Source organism: Schistocerca piceifrons, chromosome 7, assembly GCF_021461385.2.
Source record: "Schistocerca piceifrons isolate TAMUIC-IGC-003096 chromosome 7, iqSchPice1.1, whole genome shotgun sequence".
NCBI lineage: Eukaryota > Metazoa > Arthropoda > Insecta > Orthoptera > Acrididae > Schistocerca > Schistocerca piceifrons.
Window position 1 is genome coordinate 175,578,806 of NC_060144.1, and position 25,066 is coordinate 175,603,871.

The following is a 25,066-nucleotide window of genomic DNA, read 5'->3' on the forward strand; positions in this document are numbered from 1 at the left end:
CTCGGAAATCGAAAGAAGTGGCAGGGAACCATGTATGGAAAATATGGTGTCCAAGGAAACATAACAGTTTTGTTTTTTGACAGAAAATCATGAACAAGAATTGAGCTGTGAGGATTACAATGAGGCAAATTCCTTGAGTGGTTTTGCCACAATTTTGGTTGTTTTCTCTGAACTGCTTCACACAGACAGCACATAACTTCCATGTAGTATTCCTTAGTGACCGTAAGACCATAAGGCAAGATATCATGGTGCACTATACCACTGTAATCACAGAAAGCAGTGAGAAGAACTTTCACAACGTGATCGAACTTGTCAAACTGTTTTCGATTTTGGGTCTTCAGGCAGTCTCCATTGGGACAAATGGGCCTTGGTTTACACATAGTACCCTTGTTTCATTAGCTGTTATAATCTTCTTTAGAAGTTCAAGATCACTGTTGACTTTATACAGAAATTCCTGAGCAATGTACACACATTGTCATTTTTGGTTGGAATCCAACAATTTCAGAACAAACTTTACTCCTACACATTTCATGCCCAGAACACCAGAAAAAACTTGGCATGAGCCAAAGGATATGCTGACATCATCAGCAACCTCTCTGATGGTATTTCAGTGATTTTCCAGGACCATTTTCTTTGCTTGTTCCACATTGTCATCAGCAATTGATGTGCTAGGGTGTCCAGCGCAGTCGTCGTTTTCGATATCCTCTTCACCCCCTTTGAAATGTTTACACCACTCGCAAACTCTTGTCTTACTCATAGCAGATTTGCTAAAAGCCACAGTCAACACTTCAAATATGGTGCTGCACTTTATTCCATTTTTGAAGCAAAATTTAATGCAAATTCTTTGATCCACCATTTTTTAAAGTAAGAATTCATCAAGCACACAAAAACATTTATAATCTTTTCAACTGTCAATAATAAATTAACCATTCAAAACAGCTGAAACTGCAAACATACATCAGAAATGTTTGTACCAACAGGATAAAAAATGTTTTTGAAAACTGTATGTCTTAAGCCCACAAAATTAAAAAAATTCTGATTACTTTTTGATTACACCTCGTGCAATATCAACTTTGTCCCCTCCAAAGTAACCCCCCTGTCTGTGGTCTGTGTGTGTGTGTGTGTGTGTGTGTGTGAGAGAGAGAGAGAGAGAGAGAGAGAGAGAGAGAGAGAGAGAGAGAGAGAGAGATGGCTTATTAGATTGGTATGGAACATAATAAATGATGATGTGTACCCTTGGCAAAATCCTATCCTTCTCCCAAACAAATAGTGCCACAAGTGAGCACATAACCCCATTTCATCATTAGGACAAATTTCTTTGATGCACTTACACTATAATAAGATCTGAGTGCAACTGCTTGTGTATAACTTTAAAAAGATCAGAAAAGGGTAATATATCAAGGAGGGGACGGGTGAAGAGGAGGAGGAGGAGGAATATAAATAAATAAGGGACTAAATAAATAGTTCATGTCTGCTGTGGCTGTATGATAACCTTCACTTAGCTCTTGCATGTGTAGTAGTTGAGCTTTGAGTGTATCTAAATTTCCATGTAAAGAAATTTTAAAAAACTGTTATTTGTATAGAAATATATTTATTCAATGAATGAACAACTTATTTTTATGCAATTACCAACAAATGAGAATATATTATGATGAGAAACTATTCTTACATTAGCTGTTTCAAGTAACAAATGTGCACTACTTCTGTTTCCCATTTCATGATATAGTTGTGGCTGCGCTGAAATGAGATATGCTTCACAGAGGTCTTTCACCAGTATCTCTTGTAATCTTAAAGAAAATGAAATATATAAAAAGAGCTTTCACCACAAAAGGTAAATTTCTCAGACAGTGTCAAGAAAAATATTAGATGAAGTATCATACTATTACCTTATCTCCGTTTTAAAATAACTTTCTCTTTACTTTACTAAAGTAAGCAGCCTCCGTCTTGCCTTCAGCTTGGTAGACGCATTCTCCACTGATCCATGTTGACCACAAATCCATATCTTTTCCCAGAAAAATAAAATCAGCATCTGCTCCAAAGTGAAGACTCCCTTTTGTCTGGTCAATGCCCAGTGCTTTTGCTGGGTGCAATGTTGCAGCTTCTAGGGCTTCCACTATACTGCATGCTGTTAAAAAAAGTGTTTTTCAGTTACTGACTTAATTCTACAAATTTCACAAGATCCATCATCATCAGAAGAGGGGGGGGGGGGGGCAATTTTTGGGGCAGTGATCAAGAACTCCTCATCCAGAGAGACACAGCAGAACAAGGAGGAAGCTTTACATTTAGTATCCTGCAGAGATTGAACTAGGTGTTGGGAGTGGGTGGGGGTGGTGGTGGTGGTGGTGGTGGTGGTGGTGGTGGAGGAGGAGACAGGCAATCACAAAGACAGTTTCAAAGGCACCATCCTAGTATTTACTTTGTTCTTGTGGCTTTTACCTCACACCTCCCAAATGTGAGTCCAGGATCTTAATTCACAATGTTTAGTGACAAGATGAAATTTGATAACAAGGTATGAAGTCTCCACATATGTCACACAAATTTTAGTACATCATTTCATTTTTGTTCATGTACAACTGCACTATTATTTGCCTCAAACTTGTCTGGGATCCCTAAACTTTTAGAGCATACTGCAGTATGAATTACTACACTCCTCTCTCCACATATTCCAATAACAATTCCACTTAGTGATACCGTCGGAGTATTTGCCTCGTCTCTCAACCATGACCTCATGTTATAAATAAGAATTAAAGATAAGATTCTTTGAAGGCACACATAACACCTAATAAAAGAAGATTCTATTGATAAAGTATAGCCTTGATGTGATGTTTAAAGCTTTCCCGGCGTACTGATTGTTCCATAAAAACACGGGAGAACTGCCGGATATCAGTAACTTCCTGCCACGATATTTCGGCGCCGAGTCTTCTGGCCATCTTCAGGTGAATGCCACTGTAGTAGTACTACTACAGTGGCATTCACCTGAAGATGGCCAGAAGACTCTGCGCCGAAATATCGTGGCAGGAAGTTACTGATATCCGGCAGTTCTCCCGTGTTTTTATGGAACAAGTATAGCCTTAATTTGGTTCTAACACACAATTTTGCAGATAAATTATTATATAATTCACCCACAAACCAGTACAATATCTGAAAATAAAATACAATATCTGTATCTTTGACCTCACAAACTCGGATTTTAGCTTTTCCAAATTCCTTGCAAGGAAAAGTTTGTTCATAGAAGTTTAATAATTTCACTGATTTCAATAATTACGCTTAAGTTCCCAACCTCATGTACATGCAAATTCAGGCAGAAGAAGGCTCAAACAATGAATTTATTCACCTAAATGGCATGTTAAAACCGATCCATGATTCATTACACCAGCTTGTAAGGAAACAACTACGTGCGAGAGATGACGTAGAATGATATACATTTTGGTAACAAAGGCACAAGTTCATTAACAAGCCTGTTAAGTAACCAAATTTTAACACAAAAGATTAATTTTGAAATGAAAAATGCATTAATTTAAGAAGGAAATGTTTGAAAAGACATAATTCAAAAAGTCTAGCTCACAAATTGATTGTGTGTCCACAGAGGTGTTTTCTGTGAACATAGTAAGAGTTAGGATGGATAAAAGAATCTACTCACCAAGCGGCGGCAGAACACACACATAAAAGAATGTTATAATTAGGTAAACCTTCAGAGCCAGTAGCTCCTTCTTCAGGCACATGGGTTGAAGGGGAAGGAAGAGGGATGAAGGAAAAGGACTGGAGAGGTCTAGGAGAAGAGGCAGATTTCGAGAAAGTCTTCCAGAACTGTGGGTCAGAGGAGACTTACCGGATGGGATGAGAATGAAAGACTGATTGTTAGGGACAGCATCGGATGAGATCCTTTCTCCTTCTTGTCTGGTAAGCCTCCCCTGACGCGCAGTTCCGGGTGATTGTTTTTGTTGTTATAGTAAGAGTTATTGGTATGATAATGATGAACACTTGTACTGTTGTGGTTATGGAAGAAGTTTCTGTTGTTCAAAAGACATTCACTCTAAAAAATGTATTAGCTCACAAGACATGCACTAATATTTGTATTTTACTGTATGTTACAGTTCAAAAAAGATACTTATAAAATGCAATAGTGCCCTTCATTACTCCCTGAGAGTCTTTAGCTCTTCATTGGTTCTGACAGTAACACACAAACATAATTCACAAAACAGAAATAATAACCCAGAAGGAAAAACTTAAGTTACACGAATGCACCAAGCAATTTCAAAGCTAAAATATTGAGACTACATTTCCATAAACAAAATTTTATTGAAACATTCTCTTTTTATGCTCATATTCTCTAGTTCATTCGACTATTTAGTATGGTATATACAAACGAAATTTTGTGGCATTCAGTGACTGTTTTTTCATGTTACCCTCAGCACGTCAACGATTGTTAGCCGCCCCCCATCTCAAATGTGTTCAGCTGAAATGAAGTTGGCCCCACATCATCTACAAATTCTCATATTTTATGATATTCAAAAATATATGTTTATGCTTAGGCATATTTTTATTTCCATTAGTAATTACAATCTTAGTGATGATTAGGGCTGCGTCTCTTAGGAATTCATGAAGTTTGTAAGCAACTGGTAAAAAATGCTTTGGCCTTACCAAAGAAGGCCTGTTGAGGAAAACTCAATTTGCCAACTTTCATATAATATGGGCACCATACAAGATTCTACCAATCTGATCATTGCTTACAGTTGGCAACAAAAAATATCTTAGGAATTACTGACTAGCAAAGATATAATATTTTACGAAACCTTTGGCTTCTAAATAAACAAAAGGAAGTCAAAAGTTGGGAGCAAGAACTGAAATGGGGATAAAACTCCACAATTAATGCCAATTGTAACAGAAGAAATATACAGACAAATAAATATTTGTATTTAAGAAGTGAAATGAGTGAAGATAATCAATGGAACTTTATTTAAGATACATTAATTTCCTTCATGCTGAGACAGACTACAATTTGAACCAGATTAAAGAAACACTGCCTGCTCAAAGTGCAGTTGGTGACATTCCAACAGACTACAAACAGTGAACTAGTGTTGCTCTATGGCAACTGTCAGTGAAGTACCAGCAGAAGTTGTCAGGCAAGGTGAGGTCCCACTAAGTACAGGTAAGGATGGAATGTGGCTAATGAGTAACACTCAGTGGGATGAATGACTGACCACGTGACCATGAAATCAGTATGGTTTCTAGGCTATCGCAGTGATATACCTCCAACAATGCAAGTAGTCTTATCAGTTTACAATGCAACAAATATGAAAACACCATTCAAAGGGCTTCCAAAAATGTCTATCATGGTGGGATGCTAAAAATGCCTCACTTTTGTTCTAGATATAATCAGAAGCCCTTCACTAGGAATAGATCCTTACATGTGCCACAGAGTGTACTGAGATGATGAAGCAGCCTCCCTGTAAACAGTACTCCAATAAGACGATAGTGGGGCAAAATGTTGATGTTATCTAAGGTAACTTTAATTCTTGTCTGGAAGGCTGTGCATTGAAACCAGAAACTTTTTTCAAATTTTTATATTAGTGTAGAACTATAAACACACTCAACAGTCTGGCATAGTAAGTAGGGGCTGTCTAGTACAACTGTTGCTGTACTCGAGTGGAATATTATAAATTACAGGACCTCTGAGGGTGAGACAACCTTTAACAGAGCACACATCTTTTTAATTTTTTGAAGGGGGTAGATATCAGGTCTAATCATGTCTGGATAGGGTTCTGTCTATTTTGCTAAATATAGCCTGCAGAATGAAATAAGAGCTGCAGGTAGATTATTAATCTGTGCATACTGAAAGACTAAGATGTCTTTTATGGTGAGTGGTAACTTAACATCTTATTTATCGTACTCAGTGTTTTAAAATACATTCAGTAAATGTCTAGTTTTGAAATCTGGTTTGTCTTTAACAGAAACTTTTATTGCTCTATGTATATCAAAATGTAACACCAATCCCATTCTTGCCCAGATACTGAAAGCCTTGTAGACTCAGACACGAGTTTATACACATCGGTTTGAGAGTATATACAGTGATTAAGTTTCCTTTCCAATTTATGTTGAATTTAAAATCTAAAAATGACTATTTTCTTCCTGTCCCACCATCTTGATGTCAAGACTTCATTACTGAAAGCTGAAGTTTCAATTCATATTTTATATGACAGGAAAATAAACATTTCTATGCAATAAGAGGAATGTTAGAAAATGTTCACCTAAAAAAGCTGTGCCTCAAGCATTAAATGTCCATACAATCTCTAAAGTTTGAGCCTACAAGCAGAATGATGTGAGGTTGCAGAAGTATAGTTTTGATTGAAATGGGTAAGTACAAATAATTTAGAGGCTGTTAGTGTGACCTCTACTTTGGCAGGATTGCACTGGAATGATGAATGGATAGCCTGGTAGTCATTTGACATATCGCCATGAAAACATCACTGTTGTAACATTCATTTCTTGTTTGTCAAGTACAACAATTAGGATGATATTCAGACAGGCCATCGTCCTCTGGACACAACCAATAGGAGGTGTGCAAAGAGGAGTGGCTGTCAGCCGGCAGCCCAATGCCATGCAGCGATTGATTGGCCAGAGCAGTGCCGATGGTAGCAACTCTGCAGTCGTGGGCAGCATGGGGTGGGGCATGCAGAATCAGGCTGTGGATCCAGCTTGAATGAAATGGCTCATGAGTTGGCTCACAGTAGCAGCAGTGTCTGCCAAAATGAGTAGAAGCAGGTAGGAAGGAGTTGGCCCACATAAGTGAAAGTGGCTGAGTGGCTGCGTTGCACTTTGATCAAACTGTAGGCCACTAGATGGCTTGCTGGTTGGAGGACACAAAGTCCACAGTAGCAGAGTCCAGAGGTGGAGAATGGTGGATCCACATACACTCACGGATCATCACAGGTTCTCCCTCCGACCTGGTGGCTGGTAGAATGCAGTGCCTCTGTCTAGAAATGAGGAGTATTTATATGAGCTTGGCCCATCACTGTGTTGCTAATGTATCGGTTTTTGTCATCTAAGTCATAACAGAACAATGGCTTGGACATGAAGCAATCTCGTCACCCACACCAAGAGGCTTTGCCTTTCTACTGAATCAATGCTATTATGCATATGGTCCCTTTGTCTAGCCGTAGCATGTGGTAACTGTCTTGACACATTGGGGAAGTTCTTATCACATCAGTCGGTAGCCCCTGATGTAATTTCACCTAGTCGGCCCTAACTGGCTCGTTTCCACAGCCTGTTGTGTTAGCAGTGGAAGGTGTCTCAATTTTACTCAGCTGTTCCCAGTAAATTATTTGCAGCACAACAATAAGTATGAATATGACAGACTGTTTGGTAGTTGGCTAAAGAGAATAATGTATTACTCAAATTTGATAAATCAATACCGTGTGCACTCATTGAAAACTTTACTTTTTGAAATAAGAATATAAATGGAAAGAAAAATGTTAAGAGCCTACTTAGTTGCATGCATTCCTATAGTTCCTAACAGTTAGTAAACAGGATGCCGAAACTGTGACATTTGAGAAAATCACTGAAAAAGAGTAAATTATCTGCCAACTGAGCAGATACTAAAAGTTGATGAGCTAACTTGATAGTAAATAAACAACTTGATCAACATCTTGGCATATAGCACTTATCAAATCTGGATGACAGAGGTAAACTATCGTAAGTGCGAAAATGATGATTTTGAGGTCATTATCACATGTGGCTTGTTTAAATCGTACTTTTTTTTTTTAGAGGTAAACTGTTATATGTGTATATTCCACAGAAGCGAAATTCAGCAATGTAATATTATAGTATGTACAAGCAGAGCTCAGCGATATGCAATGGTAAGTGATCAAATGACAACTGAGCTGAATTTAGTCCACCACACCCCTTATCATATTGGCTTTTATGATAGTTTACCTCTCAGTGATACATTACTTCTATATCATCATATGAATTGTTGATCATGTGCAAATAGCAAAGGGCTGTATGTCTTTATGTTAGGAGCAGCATTTTATGGTGGACTTGGAAGAATAAAATGTATACTATTAGTGGCAGAAAAAAGGGATCATGGAATTAATGCTTAAGTTAGTACAGGTAAGCAAATGTATGAGTATTTCAAGTACTTAAAGAATTAATGTTGTATCCTGCAATCTCAATGCATGATCAACCGAAAACTTTCAGCCAGTATGTATAGCTATTACAAATTGTAAGACATTATTTGTTGTGATGGAAAGCAAGAAAGCTCTTTATGTACATTCCCCGATTTAGGAGAAAAATTATCTGGACACTTCAACACCAGTCAACAGTATTAACATTGTCGAAAATTTCTCACCTACAAAAGCAGCTCTCACTTCTGACAAAAAGACCACCAGGGATGCAACTTTCAATTTTCATTTTGGTTGAGGATTTATTTATTGGCAAAGATCAAAATAGTTTAGGTTATGTTCTTTTAGATTTGAGTGTGTTAGGACAAGTTTTGCAAGATGCTGTGTCATGGGCAAATTGGCATCTCTGAGGACTCATCTGCAAGGACAGGACTGGCTAACAAACTTGATATTCAGTGCGAAGTTTGCAGGCTCCCGACATCATTTTGGACTTCTGAAAAGTGCAAGAATGACTTGTTTGAGAGCAATGTTAGATTCCTGTATGGAATGAGGTGCATTGGGAAAGGATTGACTGCAGCTCAAGTATTATGTGCAACGCTGAACTTGCCAAACCCACCAACCAGATCAAGTAAGTACACAGAAGTAATTGGTGAATGTGTCAAATCTGTTGCTATTGCTTCTATGAAAGGTGCTGCTAAAGAAGCAGTAGAATTAAATAACACAACAGACTTATCTGTGGCAGTTGATGGCACATGGCAGAAGAGAGGTCACACATTAAAAAAATGCAGTTGCAACTGTCACTAGTGTTGACGCAGGTAAAGTTTTAGACATTGAAGTGCTTACTAAATACTGTCATCAGTGTAAATCAGTTGATGAAACAAGTGAAAGCCATAAAACAAATTGTGCTAAGAAATATGAGGGAACCAGTGGTAGCATCGAGGCTACTGCAGTTGTTTCTATGTTCAGATGTTCACAACAGGAGAGAGGTGTGTGTTACACTGAATACTTGGGGGATGGTGATTCAAAAGCTTACAAATCAGTAGTGGAAAGCCAACCTTATGGTAATAAACAGATTGTTAAGATTGAATGTGTGGGCCACGTTCAAAAACGGATGGGGACACATCTCCGAAAATTGAAGCAGACAAAAGGAAAAGAGAAGTTATCATATGGAAAGATTCTAAATGGGAAAGGAAGACTTACAGACAAAAACATCAATGAACTCCAGCATTATTACGGAATGGCAATAAGAAACAATACACATGACCTACAAGGGATGAAACGAGCAGTGTGGGCAACATTCTTCCACTGATGATACACTTATACATGGTCTTTGTCCACCTGGTGCTGATTCATGGTGCAAGTACTGCAAAGCTCAGGCATCGGGCAGTGAGGAGCAATTTAGGCACAAAAATAGCATACCATCTGCAGTGATAGAAGTTATTAAACCAATATATAGAGAATTAGCTCATCCTGACCTTCTTTCCAAATGTCTCCATGGTCGAACACAAAACCCGAATGAGTCTTTCAATAATGTAATTTGGACCTGCATACCAAAAAATGTCTTTGTAGGAAGGAGAACTCTATGATTGGGTGTTTGTGATGCTGTGATAATATTTAATGATGGTATAAAGGCAAGAATTGGGGTACTAGAGGAACTCGGTATAACTCCAGGTGCCAACACACTGCAAACCTTTCAGCGAATGGATCGACTTAGGATCATGAAAGCCCAGCGTGCAGCAGAGGAAATGACTAAAGAAGCAAGAGGCAGGAAAAGAAGGAAGCTTCTAGGTTTGCAGGATAGTCAAGAACAGGATTCAGATAAGCTGATTATGGGCCTGGCTGTTTCTAGAAGCTGGCATGCCTCCATGTATAAGTTAATATCAAATAAAATGTTTGAACTTGATTTGCCGGAAATGATATTTTTAAAATTATTTGACCCATAATCTCAGAAACTATTACAGATACACATCTCTAATTTTACACTATGTTACCACTTAGTATACTGCAGCTACTGAACATCCCAAAACATCTCCACCTCTAAACGGTTTTTTACTTACGGAAGAAAAAGTGGACTTTTAAAAGAAAATATTGAACAGCATTTTAAAAAAATCATAACTAGCTGATTATTTCTCTGTACATTTTGATTCTGGTTCAGTAATCAGAAAAGGAGTGATACTATACATCCCAAAACTTTCAGATCTCTATCTGTCACAGGTTCTGAGATAATGGGTCATCAATATTGCAAATTTAACACTGTGGGTATAGGACGTACATACTCCCCTTAATAATCTACATCTACATCTACATTTATACTCCGCAAGCCACCCAATGGTGTGTGGCAGAGGGCACTTTACGTGCCACTGTCATTACCTCCCTTTCCTGTTCCAGTCGCGTATGGTTCGCAGGAAGAACGACTGCCGGAAAGCCTCTGTGTGTGCTTGAATCTCTCTAATAATGGCAAATCTTCTGGTCCAAGTAGTATACCAATTAAGTTCCTTTCAGAGTATGCTGATACAATGGCCCCATACTTAGCAAGCTTACACACTATGTGATCAAAAGTATCCAAAACACCTGGCTGAAAATGACTAACAAGTTCGTGGCCCCCTCCATTGGTAATGCTGGAATTCAACATGGTGTTGGCCCACCCTTAGCCTTGATGACAGCTTCCACTCTCACAGGCATATGTTCAATTAGGTGCTGGATGGTTTCTTGTGGGACGGCAGCCCATTCTTCAAAGAGTGCTTGCTGCACTGAGGAGAGGTATCTATGTCAGTCGGTGAGGCCTGGCACGAAGTCGGCGTTCCAAAGCATCCCAAAGGTATTCACTATAGGATTCAGGTCAGGACTGTGCAGGCAAGTCCATTACAGGGATGTTATGGTCATGTAACCACTCCGCCACAGGCCATGCATTATGAACAGGTGCTCGATTGTGTTGAAAGATGCAACTGTTATCCCCGAATTGCTCTTCAACAGCAGGAAGCAAGAAGGTGCTTAAAACATCAATGTAGACCTGAGCTGTGACAGTGCCATGCAAAACAACAGGGGGTGCAAGCCCCCTCTGCGAAAAATGCAACCACACCATAACTCTACCGCCTCTGAATTTTACTGCTGGCACTACACACACTGGCAGATGACGTTCACCGGGCATTCGCCATAGCCACACAGTGCCATCAGATCACTACATTGTGTACAGTGATTCGTCACTCGACAAAATGTTTTTCCACTGTTCAGTCATCCAATGTTTACGCTCCTTACACCAAGCAAGGCATCATTTGGCATTTACTGGTGCGTTTTTTGGCTTTTGAGCAGCTGCTCAACCACGAAATACGCGTTTTCTCACCTCCCGTCTAACTGTTGTTCATCCTGATGCAGTTTGGAATTCCTATGTGATGGTCTGGATAGATGTCTGCCTATTACACATTATGACCCTCGCAACTGTCTGCGGTCTCTGTCAGTCAACAGATGAGGTCGACCTGTACGCTTTTGTGGTGTATGTGTCCCTTCATGTTTCCACTTCAGTATCACATTGGAAACAGTGGACCTAGAGATGTTTAGGACTGTGGAAATCTCACTTACAGACGTATGACACAAGTGAGACCCAATCACATGACCAAGTTCGAAGTCCGTGAGTTCTGCGTAGTAGTCCGTGAGTTCTGCGGAGTGCCCCGTTCTGCTCTCTCATGATGTCTAATGACTACTGAGGCCTCTGATATGGCGTACCAGGCAGTAGGTGTTTTTGGTAGTGTCCAGATACTTTTGATCACATAGTGTACCACTGATAACTTGACGAAAGATCCTATCAAAAGACTAAAAAGTTGAACAGGTCACACCAATACTCAAGAAAGGAAATAGGAGTAACCAGTGAGTTAAAGACACACATACTAATGCTGATTTGCAGTAGGATTTTGGAACATATACCATGTTTGAACATTATGAGTTACCTTGAGGAAAACGATCTATTGACAAATACTCAGCACAGAGTCAGAAAATATTGTTCTTATGAAACACAACAAGCTCGTTATTCACGCAAAGTAATGAGTGCCATTGACAGGGGATGACAAACTGATTTCATATTTTTCAATTTCCAGAAAGCTTTTGATACCTTTCCTCAAAATTGACTTCTAATAAAATTGTGTGCCTATGGAGTATCAATTCAGTTGTGCAGCTGGATTCATGATTTCCTGTCAGGTCACAGTACGTGGTAATTTATGGAAAATTAAAACAGAAGTGATATCTGGCATTCCCCAAGGAAGTATTATAGGCCCTCTTCTGTTCCTAATCTACACAAATGATTTAGGAGCATTTGAGAAGCCCTCTTACATTGTTTAGGGAAAGTCATAAGAAGTTCAAAAACAACAGCAAAATGACTTAGGCATGATGTCTGCATGGTGCAAAAAGTGGCAATTTTATCTGAAGAAGGAAAACTGTGAATTCATCCACATGCATAGTAAAAGGAATCCACTAAATTTCAGGCACATGATAAATCGTGCAAATCTAAAGGCTGTGAATTTAACTCAATATTTATGGATTACAATTATGAAAAACTTAAAATGGAATGATCACATGAATAAAGTTGTGAGGAAATCTAACCAAAGACACTGTTTTATTGGTAGAAGTCCTAGAAGATGCAATGGGTCTACTAGGGAGACCACCTACACTACGCTTGTCTGTCCTCTTCTGGAGCAGTGCTGTGCGTGTGGGATCCACATGAGATAGGATTGATACAGGACACCAAAAAAGTTCAAAGAAGGGCAGTTCAAGACAAACATTCATCTGGAATTCCTTGCTCACATGGACAATAAATGGCCGTGGGACATTTTGTGGACAAATGAAGCCAATTTCCATCTCCAAGGACATGTCAATATGCAGAACTGCTGAATATGGGCAATAGAAAATGTGCACACACAACAAACAGTACCCATTCATTCTGCAAAGGTGACTGTGTGGCGCAGCTTGATGGCGGCATTTATCATACAGCTATATTTTCTTAAGGAGATGGATCACGCAGGTCCTTTTACCTGTACCATCACTGGTGAACACTATGCACATCAACATCATTCCAACCCTTCAACAGTGTGGATGTGTGTGTAGGATCATTTTTGTGCAAGATGGCCTACCTCTACACATTCCACAATGAGTGAAGCGGCTGCTGGAGAGGAATTTTGGAAATGCTAGAATTATCAGCCATAATTTCCCTAAAGATTTTCTATCTTAATCCGCGTGACTTCTGGCTGTGGGGTAATCTGAAACATGTGTTCCTAAAGTGACCCCCAATACATTCCGATCTGTTGTGGAACATGCTATTTCTCGATTTAAACTTATAGTAGAAACAGTGGACAACATATTGAACATGTATTGTACCAGTCTTGTGACAATTAGAAATTGATGTCATTTTGCTTTATATCTGGTTTTTGGTCCCAGGACAATTAAAAACCAATGTCGTTTTGCTTTTTATGCAGTTTTTGGCCTCCCACCCATTCTCTCTACGCATCCCTCCACCATCAGTTTCAACCATTCCCCCATCCGTGCCCATCACACACGTAGCCCTAGCAACACAGGCTGATAAAGTAGATCAATACTACTACATTGTAACCAATTTTTTCCAACTGATATGGTTCGACCTTACTGTGGTGGACGGGCTTATCACTGTTCAACTTCTGCAGTCAGGTACACTTAACAGTATGGATGGTGTAATGTGCAGCTCTTACCATAGCCATCTCACTGTGATTTTGTAGCTGACATCATGTACATTATAATGCGTACAATGTCATCCATTGGTAAGATTTTCACTAAATCTTATTTGTTCCATGACGTCCCCTGAGACAATAATATGCTGTTCAAATTTGCCGTAATTTGAGCAGTGGTTCTCTTTCTACAGCATTTTGAAACTCGAACTTCAATTATGGATGGGTGATTTCAACCAAATTCGACACACAAACCAGGGTGTATACGTGGACAAGGGAGAAAAAAATAACAATAAATAAATAAATAAAATTAAAAAAAAAATCCCGGATTTTTCCTGGTTAAAAACACATTGTCTCCTGTGTGAAAACACACTTTTTCCTTGTTAAGTGACTGTATACTTTTCCTCGGAACTGTAAAACGTGTTAATCCTTTGAATGGTTATGGTTTTATACATCGGCGTAGAATTTCTCGGCACTTTAGAAGATCTTTGATCTGCAGCAAAATGTATACCGCATATTTTCGTATTACAAAAGTATAAATTCGAATTCCACCAAACACCGCATGTTACTTTCTGAAGCACTGAAATCCAGATTGCGATGCGCTTTTGTAAGTCAGTCATACCTTATGTCATGTGATTTTTTAAATGAGAGTCAAACACATTGTGATTTAAAAAAATCACATCATACATTCTTGCATGGTGTTCATCTTGCGTAAAAGGAATTTTGATTTGAAAGTAACACTTTTCAAACAACCATTCACAATATTTTCCCATGAACTGTTAGAAATATGTTCATTTCAGCAGTTGCCAGAGAGCGCCAGATAAACAGGTGTCACCGCGCTTATGCAGCTACTATAATGCAGGATGCCCATGTTCGTACGTAAAACATTAAAAGATCTTACATTAGAAACAAGACATTAGAGGATACTCCAAGAACATCAGAATTTCGTGAACCATACTAAAATGCATAATTTGGCTTAAAATGCACATTCATATGTCCAGATTCGGATGTATATTTTCTTGGAGTACCAGTACTGTATTATCTCACATCTGGTTCTTTATTATGGCATAGTGCCATAAGTGATAGAACACGAAAATGTGCAATTGAAACGCAGCGAACCGTTGAAACTAGCTAACAGTGAGGAATTAAGCACTTCGTTTCAAATAAATTGACTGCCTCAGCAGAAAAGATTAATAAAAGGAAATTCCTTTAGCAAACTGACAAAAATAACTTCATTGTTCTGCAAGGCGATTAATGCTTGACTGTCAGAAAGGTGTAAATAAAATAAAATCTGAAACTAGTAACATATTTTAGCCTTCCATAATTATGCGACTGTATTTTAATTCACTTGGTTGCTCCCGGCCACAGAAATCCGTTTTGTTTTAGTTTGATGCGAGAGCAATAAACGAAGAGGAAACAGCAAAAATCACTAAACGTAAACACGAGTCATGTGGAGACTACCCACCTGCCCACTACAACTCAGGCTGCTTTGTGCATCAGCCCCCAACCTACAATATTCCCTAACAGGGGCAATACTAGATTAAATATCCAGTGTCATGTGGGACACAACCTCCATGCTGGTGGGGAGGGGGCAAACGGGGGGTGGGGGTGGGGAGGGGGGGGTATAGGACAGGCCAGTATTTCATAACTTCTAATTGGAAACCCACAACTTTGTATTCCTCCAATATTTCGAACAGGGAACTAGTCAACACGCTACAGTGGCCATGTAGTGAACTATGATGTATCATAACAGGCGGTACACTGTGACCAGAGCTCATGTATTGTGCAGACTAGAACAGATGTTGTTCTAAACCTATAATACTTGCACAATGTTTATTGCCCTGCACACCTACCAATAATGTGGAAAACAGACATGCACGTGAATGAAGAATGTTGCAACCACAGAAGAAAACAGTGAAATGATCCTGATTGCAGAGAATGTAGGAGAAACGTTGATGCTGCTGTTGCCTTCAATGCCGAGTGTTTTCCAAAGGAACCTTGCTATGTTTGTTCTTTTACAAGGTTGTGAATGCTTTTGTCTGATGGCATGAATACTAGAAATAAGAATAATCTTCACAAAGATTTAAAGTCACTTACTCTTGTACAAAAAGGTGTGCATTATTCAGGAGGGCACATTTTCAATAACTTGCCAGCAGCCATAAAAAGCTTAACAACCAATGAAATTCAGTTTAAGAGAAGCCTAAAGGATTTATTTGTGGACAACTCCTTCTACTCAATTGATGAATTTCTCAGTAGAACCAACTGATTTGTGTAATATATATATATATATATATATATATATATATATATATATATATATATAAAACAAAGATGCTGCGACTTACCAAACGAGAAAGTGCTGGTAGATAGACACACACACACAAATTTCAAGCTTTCGCAACCCAAGGTTGCTTCATCAGGAAAGAGGAAAGGAGAGTGAAAGACGAAAGGATGTGGGTTTTAAGGGAGAGGGTAAGGAGTCATTCCAATCCCGGGAGCGGAAAGACTTACCTTAGGGGCAAAAAAGGACAGGTATACACACTTGCGTGCGTACACACACACACACACACACACACACACACACACACACACACACACAGGCAGACGTAAGTAAAGGCAAAGAGGTTGGGCAGAGATGTGAGTCGAGGCAGAAGTACAGAGGCAAAGATGTTGTTCAATGATAAGTGATGTACAAGGGGCAGCAACTTGAAATTAGCAGAGGTTGAGGCCTGGTGGGTAACGGGAAGATAGAATGTATTGAAGGGCAAGTTCCCATCTCCGGAGTTCTGATAGGTTGGCGTCAGTGGGAAGTATCCAGATAACCCAGACGGTGTAACACTGTGCCAAGATGTGCTGGCCGTACACCAAGGCATGTTTAGCCATAGGGTGATACTCATTACCAACAAACACTGTCTGCCTGTGTCCGTTCGTGCGAATGGACAGTTTCTTGCTGGTCATTCCCACATAGAAGGCTTCACAGTGTAGGCATGTCAGTTGGTAAATCACGTGGGTGCTTTCACACGTGGCTCTGCTTTTGATTGTGTACACCTTCCGGGTTACAGGACTGCAGTAGGTGGTGGTGGGAGGGTGCATGGGACAGGGTTTACACTGGGGGCAGTTGAGGGTAGGGAAGGTGGTTTGGGGATTTAGTTCCTTTCACCTATTAAACAACCATTTCGGCTAGTTCTAACAACTTTAGTTTTATTTCCATTCCCGTTTTTCCCACATAACCGATCATTTTTTAGCAGCTTCCCACAGGTTTTAACATTATTATTCCTTCGTCAGACAATTGTTAACCTCATTTTCATGATCTGCCACCACATAACCAGTCCTTTTAATATATTTACACGCAGTATTTCGAAATTTTCCCGAATTTCTCCCCCCTTTAATGTGTTTTGGAGGCGACACAACTACCTAACCTTTATACACATCGTTGTTTACCAACCTAAGTTCACCACAGGACCAACATAACTCAGCTTAAACCAACCCTTTTTCGACTTTTTTCACACCAGAACTCCAGTTGCTTTATAGTTCACCTTTATCTCTCCCCATATATTTTTATTTTTACTTTAGCCTCATGTTACACTTTCCACCTTCTTATACCATGTCACCCTCACAACATCCCTACGACACCATAGTTTTATTTAAATTCCATCCGCAAATATGCCTTCGCCCTAGCCAGATTACGCTCCCATATTTTATTTACTCAGGCTTGTCTGACATTTGGCATTACCCCCAAAGGCCTCACTCTTAAAGTTCCCATCTCTGGCTGTAACCCTTCTTTCCATCAATCCCTATACCAGTTCCAAACCGAACAATCCATAGCCCTCACTCACCTAATCCTCACCTACACATCAACTCAGCCAATGAACACACCCGTCAACTCCTATCCCTAATCAAAGTCCTCAACCTTTCCTCTCCCACATCCACACCGGCTGTTCAGAGCATCCTCATACTGGCCAACCACTAACTAGAACAGCATGCCACCCTCCACCTAAAAAAGCTACCCAATCTCCTGGTTTCCCACCTCCGGAAAGGCAACTCACTAACCCTCCACAACCTTTCCAACAAACCTCAACCTCCTCTCATTGCACACAGACCCAGTCTCTCCCATCTACTCAATCTCCCACTTCCAGCTCCACTGCCCCCAAAACCTCAAAATTCTAGTCAACACAATCTGGAACCACAACACCCCAATTCAGTAGTTAACCTTTCCTCCAAACCTCTCTCCCTATCCGAAACCTCTGTCCTATCCAAGGCCTCACCTTCAGCCCTACGCCCAGATTCAACCAAACAGCCCTTGTCCTACACTCGTAGTCTCTGCTGGAAATATCACTTTGTCATGACGAAAAATAATCCGAATCCTACTCCTAATGGCCCAACTCCCCACGACACTATCCAAATTGAACGCTGCCTGGAACAGTTCTGTCCTCCATCACAGCGGGACCCACCTCCTCTTCCTCAAAATCACCCTCTCCAAACCTTCCAGGAATTTCTCACTTCCAGCCTTGCCTCTCAATCTTTCTTGAAAAACCTTAATCCTACGCCCAACATCACCACAGCTGAAGCCCAGGCTATCCATGATCTGAAGGCTGACCGATCCATCGTCATTCTTCTGGCTGACAAGGGTTCCACGACCGTGGTACTTGATCGGGAGTATGTGGCTGAGGGACTGTGTCAGCTTTCAGACAACACTGCATACAAAGTTTGCCAAGGTAATCCATTTCCTGATGCCCAGGCAGAGCTTCAAGGGATCCTCAGAACCTTAGGCCCCCTACAAAACCTTTCACCTGACTCCATCAACCTCCTGACCCCACCAACACCCCGCACCCCTACCTTCTTCCTAAAATTCACAAACCCAAACATCCCGGCCACCCCATTGTAGCAGGTTACCAAGCCCCCACAGAATGTATCTCTGCCCACGTAGATCAACACCTTCAACCCATAACGTGCAGTCTTCCATCCTTATCAAAGACACCAACCACTTTCTCGAACACCTGGAATCCTTACCCAATCTGTTACCCCCGGAAATCATCCTTGTAACCATTGATGCCACTTCCTTATACACAAATATCCCACACGTCCAGGGCCTCGCTGCGATGGAGCACTTACTTTCACACCGATCACCTGCCACCCTACCTAAAACCTCTTTCCTCATTACCTTAGCCAGCTTCATCCTATCTCACAACTTCTTCACTTTTGAAGGCCAGACATACCAACACTTAAAGGGAACTGCCATGGGTACCAGGATGGCCCCCTTGTACGCCAACTATTTATGGGTCGCTTAGAGGAAGCCTTCTTGGTTACCCAGGCCTGCCAACCCAAAGTTTGGTACAGATTTATTGATGACATCTTCATGATCTGGACTCACAGTGAAGAAGAACTCCAGAATTTCCTCTCCGACCTCAACTCCTTTGGTTCCATCAGATTCACCTGGTCCTACTCCAAATCCCATCCCACTTTCCTCGACATTGACCTCCATCTGTCCAATGGCCAGCTTCACACATCCGTCCACATCAAACCCACCAACAAGCAACAGTACTCCATTATGACAGCTGCCACCCATTCCATATCAAACGGTCCCTTCCCTACAGCTTTGGTCTTCGTGGCAAACGAATCTGCTCCAATCCTGAATCCCTGAACCATTACACCAATAACCTGAAAACAGCTTTCACATCCCACAACTACCCTCCCGACCTTGTACAGAAGCAAATAACCAGAGCCACTTCCTCATCCCCTCAAACCCAGAACCTCCCACAGAAGAACCCCAAAAGTGCCCCACTTGTGACAGGACACTTTCCGGGACTGGATCAGACTCTGAATGTGACTCTCCAGCAGGGCTACGACTTCCTCAAATCCTGCCCTGAAATGAAATCCATCCTTCATGAAATCCTCCCCACTCCACCAAGAGTGTCTTTCTGCCATCCACCTAACCTTCGTAACCTCTTGGTTCATCCCTATGAAATCCCCAAATCACCTTCCCTACCCTCTGGCTCCTACCCTTGTAACTGCCCCCAGTGTAAAACCTGTCCCATGCACCCTCCCACCACCACCCACTCCAGTCCTGTAACCCGGAAGGTGTACACGATCAAAGGCAGAGCCACATGTGAAAGCACCCACGTGATTTACCAACTGACACGCCTACACTGTGAAGCCTTCTATGTGGGAATGACCAGCAACAAACTGTCCATTCGCATGAACGGACACAGGCAGACAGTGTTTGTTGGTAATGATGATCACCCTGTGGCTAAACATGTCTTGGTGCACAGCCAGCACATCTTGGCACAGTGTTACACCGTCCGGGTTATCTGGATACTTCCCACTGACACCAATCTATCAGAACTCCCGAGACGGAAACTTGCCCTTCAATATATTCTCTCTTCCCGTTACCCACCAGGCCTCAACCTCCGCTAACTTCAAGTTGCCGCCCCTCGTACATCACTTGTCATTCAACAACATCTTTGCCTCTGTACTTCCACCGCGACTAACATCTCTGCCCAACCTCTTTGCCTTTACATATGTCTGCCTGTGTCTGTATATGTGTGGATGGATGGGTGTGTGTGTGGGCGCGCGCGCGTGTATACCTGTCCTTTTTTCCCCCCTAAGGTACGTCTTTCCACTCCCGGGATTGGAATGACTCCTTACCCTCTCCCTTAAACCCACATCCTTTCGTCCTTCCCTCTTTCCTGTTGAAGCAACCTTGGGTTGCGAAAGCTGGAAATTTGTGTGTGTGTGTGTGTGTGTGTGTGTGTGTGTGTGTGTGTGTGTGTGTGTGTGTTTTATTGTGTCTATCTACCAGCGCTTTCTCGTTTGGTAAGTCACAGCATCTTTTTATATATATATATATGAAGTTTGTGCAGAGAGTAACATTACTTCCACGACAGTCATGACAATACAGGTTTTTAAAGGAAATGGCAAACTTTTCTTATTGATTCTTCATGTCATCAATCAAATGAAGACACCAACAAGACAATACTCTGGAGACACAGGATGGAGTTCACGGAGAGTGTTGCAGTTCTTCACACTGCTAGATGTAATGATTGAAGAGCATTTGTCCTCTTGTCTAATAAGTCTGCAAAGCAGTAGAAATGGAATGCTTTTATTTTATTAGTTCCAAAAACAAGTCTTGTACATTACAGGAAGTATGTGATCGAAACAAAAATGCAATTCACAAAGAACATTTGACAGTCATGTTCAGACCTTTGGAAAGTTTTTGCACTAATATTGAGATGTCCTGTCACTATGTGATTTCTTATATCCAACTGAACCTCTATATGAGTAGTGCTGCTTCTCTTCTGCATGCCAATTAAATTTCCCAAATTTATTATGTGTTATACATATTTCACTTACATGTAGCTTCTTTGAAGAATTTGACACACTCACTCATAGTTGCTATGCTACCGCAAAGAGTATCAGTGCCAGCAATATATGCACAACCAGCTTTTACCTCTACAGAAAGTTGACCAAGCTGATGCATTCCCTCTTCTAGGCCCAGTGCAGAAATTGCATCAGTAACCAGCACCAAACCTGCCCCAGAAAATAGTCTTCTTAGTGACATTATGAACAACAGAAGACAAACATTTTGTATAGATATAACTTGGTAGCTAGTGTTATAAAATATAATTTATGGAAAATGAGTACTCTCTGTATTAACATTGGGAGTACAAAACTTACAAGAGAGAATCAGAAATTTGTTATATGGATAACCAAGCTCTGGCTTTATAACCTTTAGGATGAGTTCGATGCGCTATTCTCAGAGCAGCAGGGTGAGTGTGGATGCCATCCGAAATGATACCAAAATAAACAACATGATCATCTGGAACAGCATCTGATGCCAAGAGACCCACAAGACCAGGATCCCTGTGATGAAACTGCATGAAGAATATTAGTAACAACACTAACATAAGTGCAGTACATACAGATTCATTATTACCTAAGTCTGAAGTGAAACTGAAGTCTTAAATGAGAATCTTAACTTAAAATATTAAGTCCACATAACTTTCTTAAATCAATGATAGAGAAATGTGAAAGAAACACAACATCTATTCTAGTACAAAGTATGTTGCAATGCAGGACAAAATTTTCATAAATGACACCCTAATATTCGTAAATGTTCAACATCTAGAAATAATGGCATCAATATCCACACTCAGATGTCCATACAGCGGTGTACCAGCAATAAATAATTGTGATGGCAGACAGGTGATCACACATAGGCCTAGCAGTGATCTCTTGTATGACTGGAAAAATTAGTGTTAACCCACATTCAGCCAATGACGAGCTTACTATAGAGGTAGAAATGTGGAATTAAGTTGAAATGCAGGGGCACAATACTGACTTGTGAATGAGCTCACATGGAATAAACTACAGCAGTGATGCATTTGTGGAACCAATAGATAGAAGAGGGTCATAACAAACAGATAAAACAATGCTGGACCACCCAATGTGACTTCAATTAGGGATGACTATAGTTCAATTCTTTTATCTTGGCGGCTGGCGCATGGCCGCCCAGACGCGGGAGATTGCTGCGTTGCCAGTTGCACGCGCCAAGAGAAGCGCAGCGCCATAGTACAGTACAGTATAGTATAGTTCGCAAACTTACGTTTAGGGGGGAGCGCGCAGTTTATGAAGTAAAGCCACCACGGCCGCATTAACCCTTTTGCTGCTACAGAGACGAGCTCCCCGCATTCCGCACTGTGCGCGATTTTGTCATCACTGCACTGCTCGCATGTGCAGACACATGGTGTTCCAACTGCTTTGCACACTTATCATTCGATTTCACAAAAACTATTTGGCCCAAAAATTTTATTTTTACACACCTTCTTGACTGATACCTTCCCCCCAGAAATGACTTAATTTTGTTTCGATGTTCAACGCAGTTATTGTGCAGCATTAAATGTAGTAAACCATTGCTCGAAATTTTGAAGAGTTTGCAGAGGTAAAAGTCCATAGTGCATACTTTCCATATGATCGATTTTAGTTGCCATTAGAAATATCAAAAAATTACATTCAAACGAATAAAATTCATGAAGTAAGACACTTCAATATTGTTTTTAAATAAAGAAAATATTAAGCACCGAACAAAGTTTGCACTCAGAACGTCTTGCTTAGCAGCCAAACACCTTAACTGTTACGTTAATGCAGCTCGTCATTCAACAGAATTCCTGGAGGACTTTAAAGAATCACGCAAAATACCAACAAACACTGTTGGTATGGCTATGAATTACATGTCGTCGAAGTACAATAGGAAATAAACAATTACTGCTGTTCTTTATTGCGAAAAAGCGGTTAGTGAGAATGAATTTCCTTGCTATCGCCTGAATTAGGAGGCTTATTGCTTGTTTGGTTTAATTAATTAATAGAATATGAAGCAATTGGTGTAAAGAATGCTTTTTCCAAACTTTCTTTTATAGAAAGTCTGCTATCAAGACATTGCTTTTGTTCAATTACTTTATTTATGACTGAACGTTTCTAAAACTGAAGACACTCGTCCGTACTCTGCACTGCACTCGAGCTCTGGCAACGTCGTTCTCTATTCATTGGCTGACTGTGTTTTGTGACGTCAGATGTGCAGAACGAATCTAAACTCGGCCGCCGTCATAAATGACGTGCACTTTACTAACTCATTTACAAACCATCAACAGACTATACAGCATTATCGACATAGATGGTTAAACATTAGAACACTGGAAATGTTTACATATATCTGCATTAAAAGTACATCAGCTGCTACAGGCTGGCCTAGCTGCACACATGTCATTGCATTAGCTATCACTCTTCAGAAACCATAAACATATCAGAGTTTGAAGAGGATGTGAACAATGATGCTGGCATTTTGAGTACCAAAACATACAGTTTTCAAGGGATGCTCTTCAACATGTCTTACAGCAACGGATGTATGCATGTCACATGTTATCCTTGTGATCCTCATTTGTCAGTACATATAGCTGAGTGACATAATAGGCTCCAATGGATACATCTGAATCCATCTCCTATGTCATCAATCAACCGAAGACACAAACAAGACAATACTCTGGAGACACAGCAGTTGCTACATCAAACAGGTTTCAGAGACTGGGAGAAAATTTTTCCTTCAGGCAGTTTTAAGCAGGACACTATTCGGCAACACGAGGTAAGCACTGTGCACACCTTCTTCACACAACAATAACAGATATACAATGCTAGAATGGCCTACACATTCATCTCATATGTCACCCATTAAACAAGCCTCAGATGTGGTTGATCATCAACTTATTCACCACAATCCTCTAACAGCCACTGTTCATGCTTTGTGGACTCTCATACGAAGAGCATGGAGAGAAATCTCTCAGAAATATATCCAGACTCTCTTTGGTTTAATGCAAAGGTGTTTACAGGCTCCTGCTGCAACATACTGGGGTTGCATGAAGCTGGAGATCTTTAATCTTGATTATCATTATAATTGCATATGCCTCATATGTCACATGCTTTCTTCCTGGTGTTTCAATATTCATAAATGTTGGTCAATATTGCAAATTCTCACTTAAAACAAGGGTTTCTCTAATCACACAACTTTATGTGGAAATTACATGTCTGTTTCTACTAAATACAGTAAATGATGGATATAAGGCATTATGACAAATAACAGAACTCTAACTGTGATTAACTTTATGACTGTAATAATGTTGCAGAATAATAGAACTCAAATTGCCAAGAACTGTAGAAATGTAATAACATGGGAGCACTTGTTGAACTTACAATACAAGAAAGAGCAGATACAAAATAAAATAATGCTTCAGCTATCAAGCTCTTGAAGTATTACTGTCACGGAAAAGTGGTGTGGAACAATATGTTTTTGCTTTCTCTTCCGTTTCCCCCCAGCAATTCTTTGTCTTCGTTCCACAATCTCCCTTTTTTGTAATACATGGCGATTTACTTGGGAATGCTAATCATAAGCAAAGGCAGGATGAAGGTACAGCTTAACAAGCAGGAACACTCAGTGAAACAATATTTATTCACCACAGTAAGCAGTTTACATAGATAGTCATGGAGGAAATCCCAAATGATATATCTAAAAAACTGTTATCACTTTTTTTATAGGTTAAGAGTACGTTTTTGTCACCCCAACTGCATGCAGAAATGATATTTGCATACAATTTAATCATTATAAGTCGGAAAGTAATTACTGTATGAGGACCAAACTTGGTAGCATTATTGTCAAGGGCATGGGGAACAGAAATAATGCACAACCAATTCAACCGAAACATTTTTAATGTGGTGCTA

The 25,066-nt window shown here is 40.3% G+C and overlaps 1 protein-coding gene across 1 annotated transcript in view; it reads right to left on the minus strand.

Moving 5' to 3' along the window:
* Positions 1–1,571: 1,571 nt before the first annotated feature.
* Positions 1,572–25,066, minus strand: part of LOC124805093 (N-acetylglucosamine-6-phosphate deacetylase) — a 101,692-nt gene continuing 78,197 nt past the window's right edge. Inside the window, exons 6-9 of the mRNA XM_047265531.1 lie at positions 21,531–21,675; positions 21,155–21,331; positions 1,887–2,125; positions 1,572–1,787 (exon numbers count right to left, since the gene is read on the minus strand). Of these exons, the coding sequence (XP_047121487.1) occupies positions 1,899–2,125; positions 21,155–21,331; positions 21,531–21,675 (549 nt within the window). The 3' untranslated portion in view covers positions 1,572–1,787; positions 1,887–1,898. The remainder of the gene's footprint in view (positions 1,788–1,886; positions 2,126–21,154; positions 21,332–21,530; positions 21,676–25,066) is intronic.